This window comes from Leptodactylus fuscus, chromosome 10 (genome assembly GCF_031893055.1).
Source record: "Leptodactylus fuscus isolate aLepFus1 chromosome 10, aLepFus1.hap2, whole genome shotgun sequence".
Taxonomy (NCBI): domain Eukaryota; kingdom Metazoa; phylum Chordata; class Amphibia; order Anura; family Leptodactylidae; genus Leptodactylus; species Leptodactylus fuscus.
In genome coordinates this window covers 54,528,272-54,549,146 of record NC_134274.1, presented here as the reverse complement: position 1 = coordinate 54,549,146, position 20,875 = coordinate 54,528,272, and the positions used below count along the sequence as shown (strand labels likewise).

Here is a 20,875-nt window from a genome sequence, read left to right as displayed (position 1 = left end):
AATGAATGTTTTGTACTCAAAGCTACTAAAGGGTATTCTAATCACATGAAGTTAACCCATTTGCAAAACACCGCAGCTCTTGTGATCGGTGGTCAGGTCGCTCCTGATCAGCAAATTAATCCCCAATCCAGCTCCTTGTGACTGGAATACCCCTTTAAAGATGATATTACCATCAGAGGGTAGTTTCCGGGTTTCTCTTAACTGCTTGTCTTTTTTGTTTTTGACTTCCACAGATGATATAGCTGAAGAGAAAAACACACATCAGAGAACAATTTCTAAAGGAAACTTCTGCCGCTATGGCACGTTTCGATCAGTGGGGATCTGGGTGCTGAAACTCCCATCAATCACTAAAACAAGAACTTACAGGAGCAATGTGCCACTTTGTTGTTGTTCAGCTATGATTGCCTCCCCTTTGAAAGCAGAGCTTGTGGTGTGCAGTTCCACAGAAATTCCATGGACTTCCTATGAATCTACAAACGGACAACTCAGAAAGCCCAATAATGCATAGGAATTGGTGAGAGCCTCAGCACCTGGAACCCGATCAAAACTTCTGACATGATACTATGACATGTCAGAAGTTTGTTGAAATTATACATATCCTATAACAGTGTTAGAAGACTTGTCAACATACATGACTGATCTGTCTCCTGCCGTTTTGGGACTTCTGACTGTATACGTGCTGCTAATTCATCAGCAAAGGATTTTGTTCTGGTCTTCATCTAAAAGTAAATATATATATATATATTAAAAAAAAAAAAAAATCAATCAATAAATAAATAACTGCTATCACTTTATTATCCATAGTTTATTTTATTTGCCTGTACTAATTATGTATGCAAAGTTTATCGATCCAGTAAACATGTTATCTCAAAGGCAATCCTGATGTAATATCAATTGCCAAAAGATATCCATGTAATTTAATGGATCTAAATGCATCTACATTCCTTTATAAGGGTGAGAGCCTTGCTGTTCAGATCCAGAGCTCCTAATCCAGTATGCCTTTACACAGCCATTGTATCAAAATATAAAATATATATCTGCTTGCTTACAGTTGTTACTAGGTGGAGCTCACTGCAGAAAAATGTATATAGATTCATCGGAGCTGAATGCTAAACTGGTTTTTCGACATTAATAACCTAACATTAAAGGGAATCTGTGCCCAGAACCCGACATATCGACCAGTGAATCAAACCATGTTTTCCCCTTGTGAACTGGTGCTATTGTGACAAGTGAGGCTTAGGCACCCACTATCAGCTACCTAAAGGGATGGTAGTCTTTCCTTAAGTGCTATGTCTACTTCATTGTTTAGCAGGCACATCACTGTGCACTTTGTATTAGTTGTGCTTGGTACTGTGGGCAAGTAAATATTGTGCTTGCTAAACAATAAAGATGAAGCAGAGCTTGCTGGAGGAGTACAAGTGAATAAAAAAAAAAAAAATAAAAATAAGAGATAAACATCACATCTTACAGATTTATCATTGTCCTCTTCATCTTCCTTGTCTGAATCCCCAAACAAGTCTGAACCGTTATCTTCATCTTCATCACTCAGCGCTGGATGGTGCTATACAGTATGGAAATATAAAGTATTACATCATGATATATATATTTTCCTAAGTCATCCATCACATTAAGTATATTTGCTATCTTTACTCTTTATTATTCAAAAATTACAAGTTATCAGATTTAGAAAAGCAAAACGTAAGAAAAGGATGAAAAAAAAACCAAAAAAAAAAAAAACCTTGAATGGGGTTTCCCGCAAAATACGTTATCAGCTATCCAAAAGATTTAACTTTCAGATCAGCGTTGGTCCAACCTCAGACCCCACTTATTAGCAGAAAGGGGAATTTTATCCCACATTCTGAAAGGAGTGGTGGTCAGGCAGCGCACGCACAACTCCATTCAGTTCAGTTGGATATAGCCTAAATGTAGTGGTTGGATCCCACTAAGGGGTTTACCCAAAAAACAAGTTTACAGAATAAGATGAGTACCTGTGATCTAAAAAGGATACACCAACCACAGAACATGCCATAAATGCCCATTGGTTGGACCCCACCAAAATGGGGACTAAAGTAACAGACTGCATTTGAAGTTGCAATTTACATAACCAGACATATTGTGAAAAAAACAAACCAAATAAAATATATCAGGTAAATCCTACCAGCTGTCTACAGGTTACATGTGGTATTGCACTTTATTCTAATTCACATCAGCTGATCCAAGTTGCAATATCAAACACAACCCGTGGACAAATGTGGCACTATTTCTGGAAGAATGCAGCCATGTTTTTCGAATCTTGTAACACCCTTTAAACAGTGATGTAAAATAAGAAAGGGACCAATACATAACGTTTGTGGTAAGATATGTTCACACTGATGTCGTCAATCTGTTGTTCTGGTCTGTCGGAGGACGACCTATCCTTCAAGTCACACATTCAAACCCTCAACACTTCCTGCCGCCTCCAACTCAAAAACATCCACCGAATCTGCTCCTTCCTCACCCCTGAAACTACTAAGATGCTCGTCCAAGCCCTCATAATCTCTCGCTTAAACTACTGCAACACCCTTCTCGATGGACTCCCAACTAACACCCTCGCCCCCCTCCAGTCCACCTTAAACTGCGCTGCCCGCTTAATTCACCTCACCCCCGATCTTCATCGGCTGCTCCCCTCTGCCAGCCCTCCACTGGTTACCCATAGTCCAGCGAATTGAGTTCAAGCTACTAACATTAACATAAAAAGCGATCCACAACCTGTCCCCTCCATATATCTCTGACCTCATCTCCCGCTACCTGCCCACACGTAACCTCAGATCCTCCAATGACCTCCTACTCCACTCTGCTCTCATCCGCTCCTCACACAACCGCCTCCAAGACTACTCCCGTGCATCCCCCATATTCTGGAACTCCCTACCAAGACACATAAGACTGACCCCCACAATCACAGGCTTCAAGAAGGCCCTGAAGACTCACCTATTCAGGAAGGCCTACAACCTTCAATAACACTATCACCGCACCGCCATCTGTACAGTCTCCTCCTCTCCTTCTGTCTCTACCCCCCTTCCATCATAGATTGTAAGCCCTCGCGGGCAGGGCCCTCTACCCCACTGTGCCAGTCGGTCATTGCTAGTATTATATCTACCTGTATATTCTGTGTATTGTATGTAACCCCCAAATGTAAAGCACCATGGAATTAATGGTGCTATATAAATAAACAAAAGGCAACAGCGTCAATGTGAAGGTAGCCTTATGTGATCAGTTTTGATCAAGTAAAACTGAATGTATAACTAAATCATAAGTATATAAGTAAATCATAAATAAGTATCCTATTAATATTATAAATGTGAAAGTTTGTGTGTTTGGATGTTCGGATGTTTGTTCCTCAATCACGCAAAACCCGCTTGACCGATTTGGCTGAAATTTTCCACAAACATAGCCACTACACCCGATTGCGCAATAGGCTACTTTTCGTCACAATAGCGCACATACGTTTGTGCCAGGACCCCCACAAAACCCAAACTCACACCACCATCTCTGCAATCTCACACACTTTGGACCATAGCAAGCCACAAAATTCCTATTGCCCTCTACAGCCTCACCCCTAACCCCACCCAATCTCACATACATATACTTTACCCCTCCCCTTAACGATACTCCAGGAGGCTCTCTTTAACGCTCCAGAGCAGCCATGTTTGCCGACCCCCACCGCTCTGACAATCCGCGACACCGCCCACCCATGTCAATACCCCTAGGCAGTCTAATAAATGCAAAAAAAAAAAAAAGTTAAAAAAAAAAAGTAAAAAAAAAAAAATATAAAAAGGATTAAAAATTCAAATCACCCCCCTTTCCCTAGAACACATATAAAAGTAGTTAAAAACTGTGAAACACATACATGTTAGGTATCCCTGTGTCCGAAATCGCCCGCTCTACAAAGCTATACAAATATTTTTCCTGTTCGGTAAACGCCGTAGCGGGAAAAATGGTCAAAAGTGCCAAACCGCCGTTTTTTCACTGTTTTGATTCTGATCAAAATTTGAATAAAAAGTGATCAAAGCAATAACATTTCCCCGAAAATGGTAGAACCCCGTACACGCACGTATAAAAAAAAGGTACGGCTGTCGGAATATGGCGACTTTAAAAAAAAAAAAAAAAAAAAAATTTATCACAGTTTTGGATTTTTTTTTAAGGGGTCACAGTGTAAATAAAACCATATAAATTAGGTATCCTCGGAATCGTAACAAAACACAGAATACAGGGGACATGTCATTTTGGTTGCACAGTGAACGCCGTAAAACCAAAGCCCGTAAGAAAGTCGCAGAAATGCATTTTTTCTTCAAATACACCCCATTCTGAATTTTTTCCCTGCTTCCCAGTACATTATATAGAATACATAATGGTGGCATCATGAAGAAAAATTTGTCCCGCAAAAATTAAGACCTCATATGGCTCTGGGAGCGGAGAAATGAAAAAGTTATGGGGTTTAGAAGGAGAGGAGTCCAGAATGAAAAACGAAAATCAAAAAATGCCATCGGCGGGAAAGGGTTAAAGTCTAATCCCTCTGTCCCAAAGACACTATGTAAAGTTTCTCACAACACCGTATAGCAGCTCAAATACAAATTAACTTCAACACAAAAGTCTCACGTATTCTCTGAATTGCAGCAACAACAAGATACAAAGTTACATTTCATATCCCATCCCTTATACACACTACGAAAACCTTACCCGCACCTGTATATACCCACTTCTACAATCACTGCAGACAAAGTCGCGGGTACCAGCTAGTATAATATATAAGTATATAAGTATTAGTTGTAAGTATAACTAAATCATGTCTAAATCATGTCTTTATGTTAAAGAATATAGAATAGAAACAGAATCTCTCACTGGTTTCTTTTCGTCTTCCGAATTGTTGCCAAAATCCTCTTCAGACTCCTGTTGTTGGAAACAATACATTGAACATTTAGTACAAATTACATAGTTCACAAGGTTCCCAGCTGTCATGTTAATGGGACGCTGGCCACAGAGCTTGCTCTGGCTGCCGTCGATCCCCGGCAAAATGGTGCCTGGTCAGCTTTGACTGAGGCGCCATAGGGGTTAATGCCCATGATCAGTGCAGGCACCAATCAAGGGTATTAGCGCTGGGTCTCTGGCAGCCGCCCAACTCCTGAGTGGCCTCCATATTTAAACACCCGACTTCAACCGTACTAGAATGGCGGATGTTGGGAAGGGGTTAAAGTTGGCCTTTGTATTCACAGTGGGCAATTTTGTTATTATTGGCCAAAATAAGTGAATTATAATAATACTTATCCAGTGTAGATGGTCCTATAAAATAAAATTCTACCCAGTAACACACTGAGTTTTCAGCAAATATCACCAAAGGAGACTACTTGACAACATTTTAAAGGATAAAGAAAATAACATTACCTCATCATTATCTTTGTCGTCTTCCTCCTCACTGTCAATTACGCTCCCACGATCATTATCCACAGACCCTTCTGTGGAATATAAAAGCATCTATGAGCACTCAGGGTCAATTCACTCTGCAGTTACAGTCTATGTTAAAGGTAGAAGTCAAAAAGATTTCCCAATGTAGAGTAATAAAATGGCAAAGGCCATGCTTACAGGATAGCTCTGTATGATATATACCGCAGAAGATTGTACTATTGTATACAGCGAAAATAGAAAAGAAAATATACCCAAGCACACTTTTTGGACAGCTCTGGGTAAAGGGCATCCTATGGATATGTTTGACATGTGTGCTGGGATCTTTACTAGCACATCTGTCAAGTAGTAACTTCAAACACAGTGTGCATATTGTCCATCCAAGTACTATACATAAAGGATATGTTCACAGAGCCACATGACTTCAATGATATAGATACTTAAATGACTTAGTACACGTGATATTAATGCAGGAATCTGGGTCAGTTTCTACTTTAAAGAAGCTCTGCAGAAAAAAAGTATTTGACTTAATACCCTTTTTGGCTACCATATTCTGCTGCTGGACATTGCACCTCATCCTTTAAGCAGTTACACAGTGGGGCGCATAAACTAATAGGTAAGCTTGGTAATATTATGCTCTACGGCCATATACACAAACCCTTATAATATCACGGGTCAGTGTATACCTATATCTGTCTGTTTTGCAGCCAAAGCTCCCTGAAGGTAATCAATGGGTGTGTGAAGGCACAGGCAGCACACGGATATCATCAGTCTGCTGTATTTCTGGATAGTTAAAGGGGTTTTCCCATAACAAGGATCCTATCTATACTGCTAGTTTATGTGGATATAAGACTTTTCCTAAATACATTGCTTTATCAAAACTGCTTTGTTTGGCCACTAGCTTAATTAATTCACTTCATTGTTGACACTGGCCCTTGGGATTATCTGCTCATTTGTCAAGTGATGTAGCTGCCTGCCCTCAGGGGGGCAGGGAGGGGCTAACAAGCAATGGAGCTCCTCAGATAGGGGAGGGGGAAGGTGAGAGCTCAGGGATTACGGTGCTGTCTATCTTCAGCTTTTCCACTTATCAGCCGGTTTAATTGAATTTGGCTGATAAGGGCTGAGATAAGGAGTCGTTACCTCTGTATGTAATGCAAGCGCACTCAAAGCCAGCTCTGCTACATCAGTTACCACATCAGCATCATACTGTGGATCATAGCAGATAGCAGAGCAAGTGAAACCATGCCCACCAATGTGAGAGAAATCCAGGTGGTGAAGAGAGTACAGAGCCTTCAGGCTTTAGAACAAGAGTTATGGGAATACCCCTTTAATTATTGTATTTCAACCATCTCTGGCGCCCCTACTGAAGTAAATGGCAGAATGGATGCATCCAGTCCAGCCAGACGCACACCTACGTTCAGCCCAACTGCACTTGCAACAGGGGTAAACACCATCAGCATTTAACCCCCCAAATAGAGGATAAATATTTTTCATGGCATAACCCCTTTAATACTATACACCTGCTCAGTCTCATGTAGTTCCCAAGTACCAAATAATGAAAACTCAGAAGCTGAGCCTTCAACTACCACATAATCTGCAGCTACACATGCACAGATAAAAAAAAATAATAATAATAATAATATGCAAAAAGAATTACCTTCACTAGAAATGTCCCCAAGACCTACATCCTCCTGCTGCATGAATAACTGGGAACCGATTAAATACGGTAATGGGCGGTCTATGTATAGATCCTGAAAGAGACATACACAGGTTACTTAGATAAACTACTTTCAATAGTCACTGAATAAAAACTTCTAGTTCAGCTGTTCATGAAACATAATAGTAAGGTAGTGAATTAAGTATAAACATACAGATAGTAGAAGGAACAAAAATCAATAATTGTCCTGTGAAGGACTACAGAGAGGTTTTCCCTGATATACTGTATATTCACGTGCTTATGTTAATGACAGTATTATCTATACAGATGGTTTTCAGCTTCCAGTAGCAACTCTGACACACACACACATATATACAGTCCTATGAAAAAGTTTGAGCACCCCTATTAATCTTAATCATTTTTAGTTCTAAATATTTTGGTGTTTGCAACAGACATTTCAGTTTGATATATCTAATAACTGATGGACACAGTAATATTTCAGGATTGAAATGAGGTTTATTGTACTAACAGAAAATGTGCAATATGTATTAAACCAAAATTTGACCGATGCAAAAGTATGGGCACCTCAACATAAAAGTGACATTAATATTTAGTAGATCCTCCTTTTGCAAAGATAACAGCCTCTAGTCACTTCCTGTAGCTTTTAATCAGTTTCTGGATGAAGGGATTTTGGACCATTCCTCTCTACAAAACAATTCAAGTTCAGTTAAGTTTGATGGTTGCCTAGCATGGACAGCCCACTTCAAATCATCCCACAGATGTTCAATGATATTCAGGTCTGGGGACTGGGATGGCCATTCCAGAACATTGTAATTGTTCCTCTGCATGAATGCCTGAGTCGATTTGGAGCGGTGTTTTGGATCATTGTCTTGCTGAAATATCCATCGCCGGCGTAACTTCAAATTCGTCACCGATTCTTGAACATTATTCTCAGGAATCTGCTGATACTGAGTGGAATCCATGCGACCCTCAACTTTAACAAGATTCTCGGTGCCGGCATTGGCCACACAGCCCCAAAGCATGATGGAACCTCCACCAAATTTTACATTGGGTAGCAAGTGTTTTTCTTGGAATGCAGTTTTTTTGGACGCCATGCATAACGCCTTTTTGTATGACCAAACAACTCAATCTTTGTTTCATCAGTCCACAGGAACTTCTTCCAAAATGAAGCTGGCTTGTCCAAATGTGCTTTTGCATACCTCAGGCGACTCTGTTTGTGGCATGCTTGCAGAAACAGCTTCTTTCTCATCACTCTCCCATACAGCTTCTCCTTGTGCAAAGTGTGCTGTATTGTTGACCGATGCACAGTGACACCATCTGCAGCAAGATGATGCTGCAGCTCTTTGGAGGTGGTCTGTGGATTGTCCTTGACTCTTCTCACCATTCTTCTTCTCTGCCTTTCTGATATTTTTCTTGGCCTGCCACTTCTGGGCTTAACAAGAACTGTCCCTGTGGTCTTCCATTTCCTTACTATGTTCCTCACAGTGGAAACTGACAGGTTAAATCTCTGAGACAACTTTTTGTATCCTTCCCCTGAACAACTATGTTGAACAATCTTTGTTTTCAGATAATTTGAGAGCGGGCTGTCCATGCTCGGCAACCATCAAACTTAACTGAACTTGAATTGTTTTGTAGAGAGGAATGGTCCAAAACCTATTTATTTCAATGGATTTTTAAAACAAACTGCTGATGTCCGTATGCAGCCTCTCCGCTATGAAACTGTTTTTTTGTTGTTTTTTTTTTGGGGGGGGGGGGGTTTACGGACACATCTGACTGTGTCCGAGCAAAAAAAAAAAATAGTGAGGCTCCACTAGCGTCCCAATTATTAGATTTGCAGAGTGCAGCAGGGGGCTGGAAGTCTGTGTATTCTCTGTTACATCATCATCTCCACTCAGCTTCGGTTGCTTTTACTCGGAGTACAGCAAAGATAGCCATATGACCAAGTACCTGCAGGGGAATGAGACTTTCATGTCCCTGCTGCACTCTGCAAATATAATAACTAGAGCACAGGGTGGTCCCTCCTCTATATAAGTAAGGTTGTTTATCCTCCCCATATTACGCCATGAAACATATATAACACTTATAAGATAATCCTTTAATAGTCCCACATTGGGGAAATTTCAGCATGTTACAGCAGCGTAGTAATACAGGTACAGGATAATACAGAGTAATATATTACAGACGTAGACACACATATGCTGAGAAGAGAAGATATACTAGGAGTCCATAGCAGCTAAGGAAAAACGGAAGAGAAAGAGGAAGACCTCATGGTCATCGTCATAATCATTAGTTCTCTGTGCGGAGTGATCTTCGCTTGGTCTGATGTAGATTATACAGCCTGGTCGTGGTTGGAAGGAAGGACCTGCGATAGCGCTCCTTCTCACACTTGGGGTGAAGCAGACGGTCACTTACAGTGCTGCCAAGTGCCATCAAGGTCCCATACATGGGGTGGGATTTGTTCTCCCGCATGGAGGTCACCACAGACAGTATCCTTCTGTCACCCACCACCTGTACTGGGTCCAAAGGGCTCCCCAGGACAGAGCTGGCCCTCCTGATCAGCCTGTCAAGTCTATTTCTGTCCCTGGTTGATATACTGCTCCCCCAGCAGGTCACACCGAAAAAGATGAATGAGGCAACCACAGAGTTGAAGTAGGCCCTAAGAAGTGTCCCCTGGACTCCGAAGGCCCTCAGCCTCCTGCGGTAGAGTCTGCTGTGGCCCTTTCTGTGCAGCGCCTCCAGGTGATCGGCCCAGTCTAGTTTATTATTGAGGAGCACGCCCAGATACTTATAGGTCCTGACTATCTCAATACATGTTCCTTGGATCTCCACCGGGGTCAGAGCACCTCTCCGCTTACTAAAGTCCACCACCATCTCCTTGGTCTTCCCAGCATTAATCCTGAGGTGGTTCTGCTGGCACCGTTCAACAAAATCCCGGTTTAAGTCTCTGTATTCCCTATCGTCGCCATCAGTGATAAGGCCTACTATAGCAGAGTCATCGGAGGACTTCTGTAAGTAACAGCTGGATGAGTTGTGCCTAAAGTCAGCAGTGTACAGTGTGAAGAGAAATGGGGCAAGAACTGTACCTTGTGGTGCCCCCGTACTACAGATCACAGTGTCAGACACACCGTCTTGGGCTCTCACATACTGAGGGCGGTATGTCAGGTAGTCTAGGATCCAGTTGGACAGGTGGTGGAATTATCTCTAATTCCACTAGTAAGGAATGACTTTACCATGCATAACTTCAGGGACTTCTACATTATCTTTCTCTTGCCACATGATACTTTACCTTTGGCTCCAGAATAAGATCAACTCTTTCATTGACTTCCTCATCTTCAGAGTCCGAGTTTCCTGCCTTGATGTCAAGTTGTTCAAATGCCGTTTCCAGAACTTGTAATCCATAATTCACGGCTTCCTGGATCTTTGGGATCAGTTCTACTTCCTTCTGTTCTCTCGTTTTCTCCTTAAAAATATGAATATTCATTTAAATTAATAAAACAAACTAAAAGACAAGCAGAATAAGAAATCAAAAATGGAAGAAAAATAAATAAAATTAAAAAAATAAAAATCGAGCAAGACCCATAAAAGAAAAAAAAAAAAAAAAAAAGTCAAGTGAACAGTGACCACAAGATCTACCTAACAAGATCACCTTATCCCTGTCAATCTGTTTTTCAACTCTAGGCTATTCTAGTAAATTGTTTTCTTCTTGTGCACTTGGTCATGCTGCGCTCTCTTGTGTACTGAGCACTGTGTAGTAAATTCTTTACTCATGTTGTAATCACTGTAATGTAACTTGCTATATGAGTAAGTGGTCTGTTACCAGACCTGCAGAGTCAGCGTTCTGCTTTTCACAGGAAATTTATCTCTTCTTATTTATTTATTCAAATCATACTGAGAAATATATTACTTTGTTTTTCTTCTAATCTGTATTTATTTTCTTATTGTAGATTTTTTTAGATTTTATTTCCAGTACATCTTATGGGGTGCTGCCATCTTGGCGGAGCTTCTCTGGTCTCTTAACAATATTTATTGCAGCAAAGTCTTGGCCATAGGCAGCAACAGACTGGAAAGGACACAAGGTCTATAGGAACTTTTTTTAGACATGCTCTGGACAGGGAGGGGGAAGTATATAAGCTGTGACATCAGTTATTGTCAGTCTCCTGTTGTAATGCTATCTGTATGTGATGTAAATGAGGTGACTGTTGCAATGAAAACCCCTACAGGACTGGCAAGTGTCAGCCGATTACTTAGTGGCCAAAATATAGATGAAAAATTAAAAATAAAATCAGAATATATCATGCTGTAACTTAAAAATTTGCTTTAAAAAAATAGTCCATTTTTATGACACATTTCCTTTAAATTGTGTCTAAAATAAAGTATAGCAACAGGCTATGAGCAAAGATTTTCTGTCCATGGCTGAATTACAGGCTATACGGTCTTCAATAAAAGCATATAAAATAAGGCTGTATTCACACTGGTTGTGTGCACATTCCATAGACACCTTTATTCTATATGGCAAAGAGAGAGCACTCATGAAGATATAATTTTTTTTGTTTTATATTTTAACTTCATATCTATTTCAGTTACATATGGGACCCTTGCAAAGGCCAAATGCAGCCCCATAATGCAATGTCAACAAAACCTACATTTTACATCATGTGTAATTATATGTCTGGCTGAACATATCTCCAGACAGAATTACCCAGACCCCCCTACCCCAGCATAAAATAAATACATGGAATTGGTTATTAGCTAAAATAAGGATCAGCACAGTAGGAAAAAGAAACATTCAAAAACCAAGTGTGGGATCCCCTAAACTCTAAATTATTAATGTGGTTTTCCAGAATATTATTAATAACCTACATATAGATAATCGGATCAAGTGTATGAACAGATCGCTCCACTCCGCCATAGGCATTAAAACAGCACAACTACCTACCCTAGGCAGTGAATGGGAGCAATGCTGCAACACAAGTATTAATATAAAGGGAAACTGTCAGCTCCATTTTCCCCTCCAAACCGCACAAAATACTGCAAAGGTTCTCTCACGTGTTCTGCCCTGGTGTCTTTTGACTACAGAAAAAAAAGAGCTTTTACGTGTTGTTTTCAGTAAAGGGGTGGTGAGCTGAGGGCTGAAGTCAAGCTCTCCATGCCCCTACCCTGGCCGCTCCATTGTGATGAGAGGCTCTCTGAGTTACTAAGAGAGATCTGCGGGGATGAAAAGGAGCTAAAATGTTAGCTTTAAAATTCAGGTAAAAGGGAAAAAAAATAAAGTACTGATAATATATGAGACCTACCTGTTCCGGTTTCTCTCCTGCATCAGACTTTACAACATGTTCTTCAACTTCTTCATCGTACACCCTCTGAAGAAAAAAAATCCAATTTCAATGAAATACCATATTAAAAGCAGAAAATAAAGTAACCAAGCAAAAAAAAAAAAAAAAACAAGTCACCCACATTCTCTATAAACTGAGTATTAGATAACATGAGGAAGTCATTGAAGATATTGTGCAGCCGGCATTCTGTGGTCTTTGCTTCACGTACAAGCCCATCCAGTTGCTTCTCAATCTCATGAGTCCTAGAGATGGTCTGGTGGGAGAATTCCTGAAGAAAATTCAGGAGCTAAAGCAATAAAGCACAAATAAGGAGATCAATAAGATATGGTTAATCTGCAACAATAAATCAGAGTTTACACTGTTTGTCCCACAATTACTATACAAGAGAAGATACTGTAATATATCTATTTATTATTGTATATAATGGAACTAAATCAATAATCTTGTACAAAGTATGTGAGCTCAATCTGTCTGTCTGAGGACTACCAATGCACATACAGTATATATTAGTATCTATGTATTCATGTGTATGCTGGAGGAAATAGCGCTGCTGTAAGAACAGACTAAGGCTGGGTTCACACATGCGCCTGTTCACCATTTGGGAATTCCTTCCCCGAATTCGATTAAAAATTTAGAGAGAAGTCCTACAGGCGGGACTTTTCTCTCCATATTTTTCAGTTAACCACTTTTTAAGTGGATTAGGTTTCCATTTCTCGGGGTACCCTAGCGGACCGGAGGAACAGAAAGCCAAACGCTACTGTGAACCTAGTGTAAATCTGACACTGACAAATTCTACTGCATTTATCTGAGCACTGGTAGACACATTACTTGACACAATGGTAGGAGTTACAAAGACTGTCTCACAATTAAAAAATGTTACACCTGTTTAGTGGAGTCCCTTCATTCTTAATCCTCCATCTGACAGAATGACTAATGCAGGCAGAGCACCCCCTGTGCGCGTCCGTCTACATTCATTATAATTTTAAAACAAGATGAAAGCATTCCTCCACCTTGTTCAATACAGTGAATGGAGACGAATGCAGACATTCATTGTTAGATTTTCAATCCGTTGCTCTGAGCCTATAACAGGTCAGAACAATGGAATTGCAAAACAGCAGTGTCAACATAACCATACACAAGCACAGAACCTTATCCCTTTTGGCAGCTGAGCCCCATTCTCTTTTTTCTGTACATAGCCGGGTGTTCCACTGGTTGAACCCATCACAGATCAAACACTGACGGCGGCAGGTTACGGGAATCCATGTGGCGAATGACCCGGTTCCGCTGCTTCTCTCCATATTTCCCCAGAAGTTCCGCAAACATACCCACAGACTCTTAGGCTTTTTGTTGGTGGCGGCTTGCTCAGTTATCCCTAGGCTGTGGAAGACCACATCCCCTCCTTCCCTTCTTGCCTGGCTGAATGAGGTGTTGTCTATCCGCACGATGGAGACTTTAGTTGCTAAGCTTCATCAAGATGATTCCAGACATCAGCAGACTTGGCTCCTTTGGAACCATTTCTATTATTCAGCTGACTTCCGATCCCTTTCCTTCTGCGTCTCCTGTCTGATGTCTTTTTGTTTTTTTTCGTTGTTCTAGACTCCTAATCACATTTTTTCATCGGTTATGTTTTGTCTTGTATTCTTACACTGTATTGGTTTCGTGACTTACTGGTTCTGCTGCGTCAGAATCTCATAATTTGTCTTGATGTATTACTTGCATTGATAAGTTGGTTCTGCTGTGCCAGGACCGTTCTGCACCTTCTTTCTCCCCCTCTAGGTCCCTTCCCCTCTAGCTGCCTTACGGACTTTGCACATTTTTTACCGCCCCCAGAGACTCGTTCCATTGGTACGCCCTCTTACCTATTCCCAGTTTTCCCCTCCCCTTTTTGTGTGTTGTATTAAGAACTAGCTGGTACCTGCGACTTCGTCTGCGGTGATTGTAGAAGTGGGTATATACAGGCGCGGGTAAGGTTTTCGTAGTGTGTGTAAGGTATGGGATATGAAATGTAGTTTTGTATCTTGTTTTTGCTTTAATTCAGAGAATACGTGAGACTGTTGTGTTGAAGTTAATTTGTATTTGAGCTGCTATATATACGGTGTTGTGAGAAACTTTACATAATGACTTTGGGACGGAAGTATTTGAAGTTAACCCTTTCCTGCCGATGGCATTTTTTGTTTTTGGTTTTTCGTTTTTGACTCCCCTCCTTGTAAACCCCATAACTTTTTTATTTCTCCGCTCCCAGAGCCATATGAGGTCTCAATTTTTCTGGGACAAATTTTTCTTCATGATGCCATCATTATTTATTCTATATAATGTACTGGGAAGCAGGGAAAAAATCAGAATGGGGTTGATTTAAAGAAAAAATGCATTTCTGTGACTTTCTTAAGGGCTTTGGTTTTACGGCGTTCACTGTGCAACCAAAATGACATGTCCCCTGTATTATGTGTTTCGTTACGATGCCGGGTATACCAAATTTATATGGTTTTATTTACATTTTGACCCCTTAAAAAAATCCAAAACTGTGTTAAAAAATTTTTTTTTGAAAAGTCGCCATATTCCGACAGCCGTAACTTTTTTATATGTCCGTGAACGAGGATGTATAGGGCGTCTTTTTTTGCGGGACCGGGTGTACTTTTTAGTTCTACCATTTTCGGGAAATGTTATTGCTTTGATCACTTTGTATTCAAATTTGTATCAGAATCAAAACAGTGAAAAAACGGCGGTTTGGCACTTTTCACCATTTTTCCCGCTACGGCGTTTACCGAACAGGAAAAATATTTGTATATCTTTGTAGAGCGGGCGATTTCGGACGCGGGGATACCTAACATGTATGTGTTTCACAGTTTTTAACTACTTTTATATGTGTTCTAGGGAAAGGGGGGTGATTTGAATTTTTAATCCTTTTTATTTGTTTTTTGTTTTTTTTTCACTTTTTGTGAAACTTTTTTTTTTGCATTTATTAGACCGCCTAGGGGTATTGACATGGGTGGGCAGTGTCGCGGATTGTCAGAGTGGTGGGGGTCAGCAAACATGGCTGCTTCGGAGCGTTATAGAGCGCCTCCTGGAGTATCGTTAAGGTGAGGGGCAAAGTGTTAAAGTATATGTATATGTGATTGTGTGGGGTTAGGGGCGAGGCTCTAGAGGGTAATATGAATTTTGTGGCTTGCTATGGTCCAAAGTGTGTGAGATTGCAGAGATGGTGGTGTGAGTTTGGGTTTTGTGGGGGTCCTGGCACAAACGTATGTGCGCTATTGTGACGAAAAGTAGCCTATTGCGCAATCGGGTGTATTAACTATGTTTGTGGAAACTTTCAGCCAAATCGGTCGAGCGGGTTTTGCGTGATTGAGGAACAAACATCCGAACATCCAAACTCACAAACCCACAAACTTTCACATTTATAATATTAATAGGATGGTTTGAAAAACTTCAATAAAAAAAACAAAAAAAAAACCACTGACGGCCTGTCCTAAATTCAGTCCTGGAAAACTAAGTGTAATAGTGTCAAAAAGAGGCATGTTACAATAAGAAAAGGTTACTCACCCCTCCACAATATCTCGCTGCACTGGTCCCACAGGTTGCCCATGGAACAGCGAGTATTTCTTTCTTATTTTAACATGCCCCTATTACACATAGTTTTCTGGGGCTGGAAAACCCCTTTAAGGCTAAGACGTCATGTAGTTAGCTAGAACCAAAAAGTGGAAAAGTCCACAGCAGAAACACATTGTGGTTTTTCCTGCAGAGCTTTTCACAGAAAGTCTGCAGAAGTTCCTCTGCGGATTTTCTGCTTCAATTATATCTATACAGAAAACAATGGCGTTTCTGCAGGTATAATTGACATGCTGCATTGGTTTTTGAAATCGCAGGATTTCCACTGCAGATTTTTTTTTTCTGCAATGCATGGATGGCATTAGCCAGAATCCCTTCAAAATTGCAGCATTTACGGTACGTGAGACCCCAGCCTAAGATTGGAACTTCCAAATATTAAAACCTTAGCAAAACTAGCCCATAAAAAGATGTGCATACTGAAGAACTTCAGGTAGTCTAAACTTGTATGTCAGGTAATCGCTACTTAGCTGCCTTACTAACAACGTCCGAGTTAAGCTAAGGACTCGTAGTGAAAAATTCTGCAAGGGCTAAAAAAAAAAAAAAAGCTGCATAAGCATGTATTTATTTCAAAGCATTTTTGCTATGTTTTTAATTTGTGTACATTTTTGTAAACACAGCTTTCTTTCCACAATAGGTGGGCGAGTTCTTGAAATGAAATCTCATTCATTTTTCTGGTACTGTAAGGCTGTGTTCACAGGGAGGAATTTGCCGCAGATTTGGGGGCGGATTTCGCTCACGAATCCGGAGTAGATCCCTCCCAAATCCGCCTCCGGTTGTTTTCAATGGGAGTCAGAGATTGCGTAAGAAAAGAAGCGTCCTGCTCGATCTTGCCACGAAGTCCGCAGCGGGATGCGAATATGGAATGGTGATGCACTACATCAGCATCCTGTCGTAGCTAGACTGTGGTGAAAAGGAATTCTTCATTTTCCACCATGCGAACGTACCCTAGGGGGTCAGTTAGGGCTAGTTCACACGTGAACTGCCCGCGCGGGTTTTGACACAGAGAGAGACGCGGCGAGCCGCGTCTCTCTCTTGTCAAAACCCGCCCGCCGCGACCATCACTGTCGCGGATTAACCCTCTGCTGTCGGCTCAAATGAATGAGCCGACATAGGAGGGAGCTGCCGGGGGCGGAAGCCGCGCGGCTGAGCCTGCGCGGCTTCCGCCTGAAGAAAGGACATGTCCTTTCTTTTCTCCGCTAGCAGCAGCCCGCCACTAGCGGAGAAAAGAAGCCCGGCGGTCTCCATAGACCACCATTATAAGGGGAGGTTTTGGACGCGAAATCCGCTGTCAAAAACCTCCCCTTATGCTCACGTGTGAACTAGCCCTTAAAATGGAGGAAATTTTCCTAGCTGATAAATTCTGCTTCAGGAATTTGAGCTGAATTTTCCACTTGTTCAAATTCTGCGTCAAAATCAACACCTGTATTTTCTGCTTCCCATTCACTTCTATGGGAGTTATAAGGTGGAATCTGCCTGAGGATGGAGCAAGAGGCCTATTTTTCCACTAGCTGAAAAAAATCTGCTATAGGAAAAATCAATATCTGACTCCCATTGAAATGATTATAGGATGTTTCAGGCAGAAGTTGGAGCTGGTGTTGAGACAGAACGTGCCTCAATTGCAGAGCAAAATTCCTCTGTGCGAACATACAGTAGAAAAAATGTAAAGCACCATGGCGTTAATGGTGATATATATATAAACATTTTAGGGTATTTCCTCAGCAGCAAAAAATGCTGCATTTCCACAACATGGGACCATAGTTTTAAAGGGGTTTCTCAAGTTTAGAATATCGATGGACTATACTCAGGCTTCCAGATGAGTGGGCATCTGACTCTTGGCACCTGCTCTGACCAGCTCTCATGTGAGCACTGCACTGACTACCTATCTGTCTATACCGTCTACTTAGTAACAGCGGTACAAGGTATTATGGGTTCAACTGATCTCAACAGTCAGCAAAGATTGAGACCCCCAGCGAGCTGATATCGGCATACGCCAACGTAGGCCATCAATATTCCGAGCCCACAATATACTTTTCACATTAAGAACGCCTTCCTAGTGTCAGCTAAAAGGAGATTCCCTACAAAGAAGCACCAGAGCGGGCACTACTACTAGGGACTATACATATAGAAGTTATACATTTATTTAACCCATACATTAAGACTACAGCACACAACAGGTGGCACAGTTGTCCCTAGAAACCAATCACATGATTTTTGCACTCTGCATATAGACTGAACTCTATAATGGCATTGGTTGCCCCTGACAACTGCGCCACGTCTTGTGTTTTTTTTTTTTTTTTTGTTAGCTCAGGCCTTGTGCGTGACATAAGATCAGAGAAGATGATGTGCGGCAGTACACACGTAGCGGCACCGCAGACACATGGCCACATCTCCCTCACCCCAGCATCCGCCGCAAGGGACCAGCTCTGACTGCTCCTCCCGATCTCCTCCAGGGACCACGATCTCTCCCATACTGGATCATCCGTGCCAGCGCTCACAGGGCCGTTCATGACTTCCAGTTGCCCGTCTGCCGGCCGCTGCAGTGGAGCACACGACTTGGGGTACAGTCGCTCAGTCTGTACAGGTCGAGAAGAAGAAGCAGAGCGCGGTATTACATTACTAGTCTGAATATCTAGTCTGCCGCAGCCGCCATATTGCAGCAGAACTCAGGTGACTAGCGTCATGTGACACTGTGAGCACGTGATCCGTCTGCCAGCGGCTGCTGAGACTTCAACTGGGCTGGGGAGCTGCTAAATCCTAGTGGGCTAAAGGACTTCCGGTGACGTCGTGACCATGTGATCAGCCTCTGGTGTGGGCGGAGCTATTGAAGACAGTGCCGAGTAGGAAGAGAAGGCTGCAGTGAAGAATGGAGTTGCTTCTGGTAGGTCCTCCCTCCAGCAACTCCAGTCCAGTCACCTCACTAGTGAACGGGCTAGAATGGAGTTGCTGGAGGGAGGACCTACCAGGAGCAACTCCAATCTAGCCAATTCAGTAGTGAGGTGACTAGATTGGAGTTGCTGTAGGGAGGACCTGCTAGAATCAACTCCAATATGGACTGTTCAGTACTGAGGTGACTAGAATGGAGTTGGTAATAGGAGCTGCCGCCAGAAACTCCAATCTAGTCACCTCACTACAGGAGCAGCTAGAGTGGAGTGTCTATAGGAAGGAGCCAGAACTGGCCAAGAGAGACATTGTATATGTATATGATATCAATAGGAATATAGGAAAAACACATTCCTGGACATAGATACATAGTGCCATATGTATATTATAACTTTCAACAAGAAAGTGACGCGAGTTATAGTAAATACATCAGGCTGCGGCATCAGTGCCCTGTCCAGACCATATGGCAAATATATATATATTTATAAACTATATATGTAATATAAATATATATATTTATCTTTATATGTAATGTTATATATATAAATAATATAAATATATATACCTATATATATTACATACATAGTTTATAAATATATATATATTTGCCATATGGTCTGGACAGGGCACTGATGCCGCAGCCTGATGTATTTACTATAACTCGCGTCACTTTCTTGTTGAAAGTGATAATAGAAATAAATGGCAATTAATAACTGATATAGTGTTAAATTTTGACGTATCGCTGTGCGCCTGATTTATCTGTATATAGTTGCTGCAGGTAGGTTCATGGTCTGGGTATATTCTGTAGTGTCTATAGGTAGGTCCTCCCTACAGCAACTCCATTCTAGCTGTCTCACTACAGAACTGACTAGAATGGAGTTGCTGCCGGTATGTCCATGGTCTCGGTATATTCTGTAGTGTCTATAGGTAGGTCCTCCCTACAGCAACTCCATTCTAGCTGTCTCACTACACAACTGACTAGAATGGAGTTGCTGCCGGTATGTCCATGGTCTCGGTATATTCTGTAGTGTCTATAGGTAGGTCCTCCCTACAGCAACTCCATTCTAGCTGTCTCACTACACAACTGACTAGAATGGAGTTGCTGCAGGTATGTCCATGGTCTCGGTATATTCTGTAGTGTCTATAGGTAGGTCCTCCCTACAGCAACTCCATTCTAGCTGTCTCACTACAGAACTGACTAGAATGGAGTTGCTGCCGGTCTGTCCATGGTCTCGGTATATTCTGTAGTGTCTATAGGTAGGTCCTCCCTACAGCAACTCCATTCTAGCTGTCTCACTACAGAACTGGCTAGAATGGAGTTGCTGCAGGTAGGTCCATGGTCTGGGTATATTCTGTAGTTGCTATAGTTAGGTCCTCCCCCTTCATCTGCCCCAGTGTCATGCCATTTCGCCCCCCCCCCTCATCTGCCCCAGTGTCATGCCGTCCCCCCCCCCCCTCATCTGCCCCAGTGATGCCGTTCCCCCCCTCCCCTTCATTTGCCCCCAGTTTCATGGGCCCCCTTCATTATGTTCCACCTTAATGTTTAACGCAAAAGAACAAACAAACACTTACACTCACCTTCCATTGCTCCCCCGCTGCTCCTCTCTCTGCTCTCAAGCCATTCACATAGTTGTAAGCGCGATGTGACGTCATCACATCGCGCCTACACACGCCGCAGTGTTAAAGCAGGAGCTGAGCTGTCACAGCTCCTGCTTTAATCGCCTATTCAGCTCATCAAGCTGTTAGGTAATTAAAAATTCCCCCTGTCCTAACAGCTCATAGGGGCAGGAACACCCCAGTTGTGCTGCTGTTTGGGCTAAGGGAAAACAGATTACCGTATATACTCGAGTATAAGCCGACCCCCCTAATTTTACCACAAAAAACTGGGAAAACTTATTGACTCGAGTATAAGCCTAGGGGGGAAATGCAGCAGCTACTGGAA

At 41.9% G+C, this 20,875-nt stretch overlaps 1 protein-coding gene across 2 annotated transcripts in view; it reads right to left on the bottom strand.

Annotated features, from left to right (window-relative positions):
* LOC142183195 (WASH complex subunit 2-like) overlaps window positions 1-18,747 on the bottom strand; it is a 46,641-nt gene extending 27,894 nt beyond the window's left edge. For both annotated transcript variants that reach the window (XM_075258156.1, XM_075258157.1), the window contains exons 1-10: window positions 18,450-18,747; window positions 12,569-12,733; window positions 12,409-12,474; window positions 10,401-10,574; window positions 7,094-7,187; window positions 5,419-5,489; window positions 4,879-4,926; window positions 1,469-1,561; window positions 632-719; window positions 171-242 (exon numbers count right to left, since the gene is read on the bottom strand). In XM_075258156.1, the coding sequence (XP_075114257.1) occupies window positions 171-242; window positions 632-719; window positions 1,469-1,561; window positions 4,879-4,926; window positions 5,419-5,489; window positions 7,094-7,187; window positions 10,401-10,574; window positions 12,409-12,474; window positions 12,569-12,733; window positions 18,450-18,560 (982 nt within the window). In that variant the 5' untranslated portion in view covers window positions 18,561-18,747. The remainder of the gene's footprint in view (window positions 1-170; window positions 243-631; window positions 720-1,468; window positions 1,562-4,878; window positions 4,927-5,418; window positions 5,490-7,093; window positions 7,188-10,400; window positions 10,575-12,408; window positions 12,475-12,568; window positions 12,734-18,449) is intronic.
* Window positions 18,748-20,875: the final 2,128 nt, after the last annotated feature.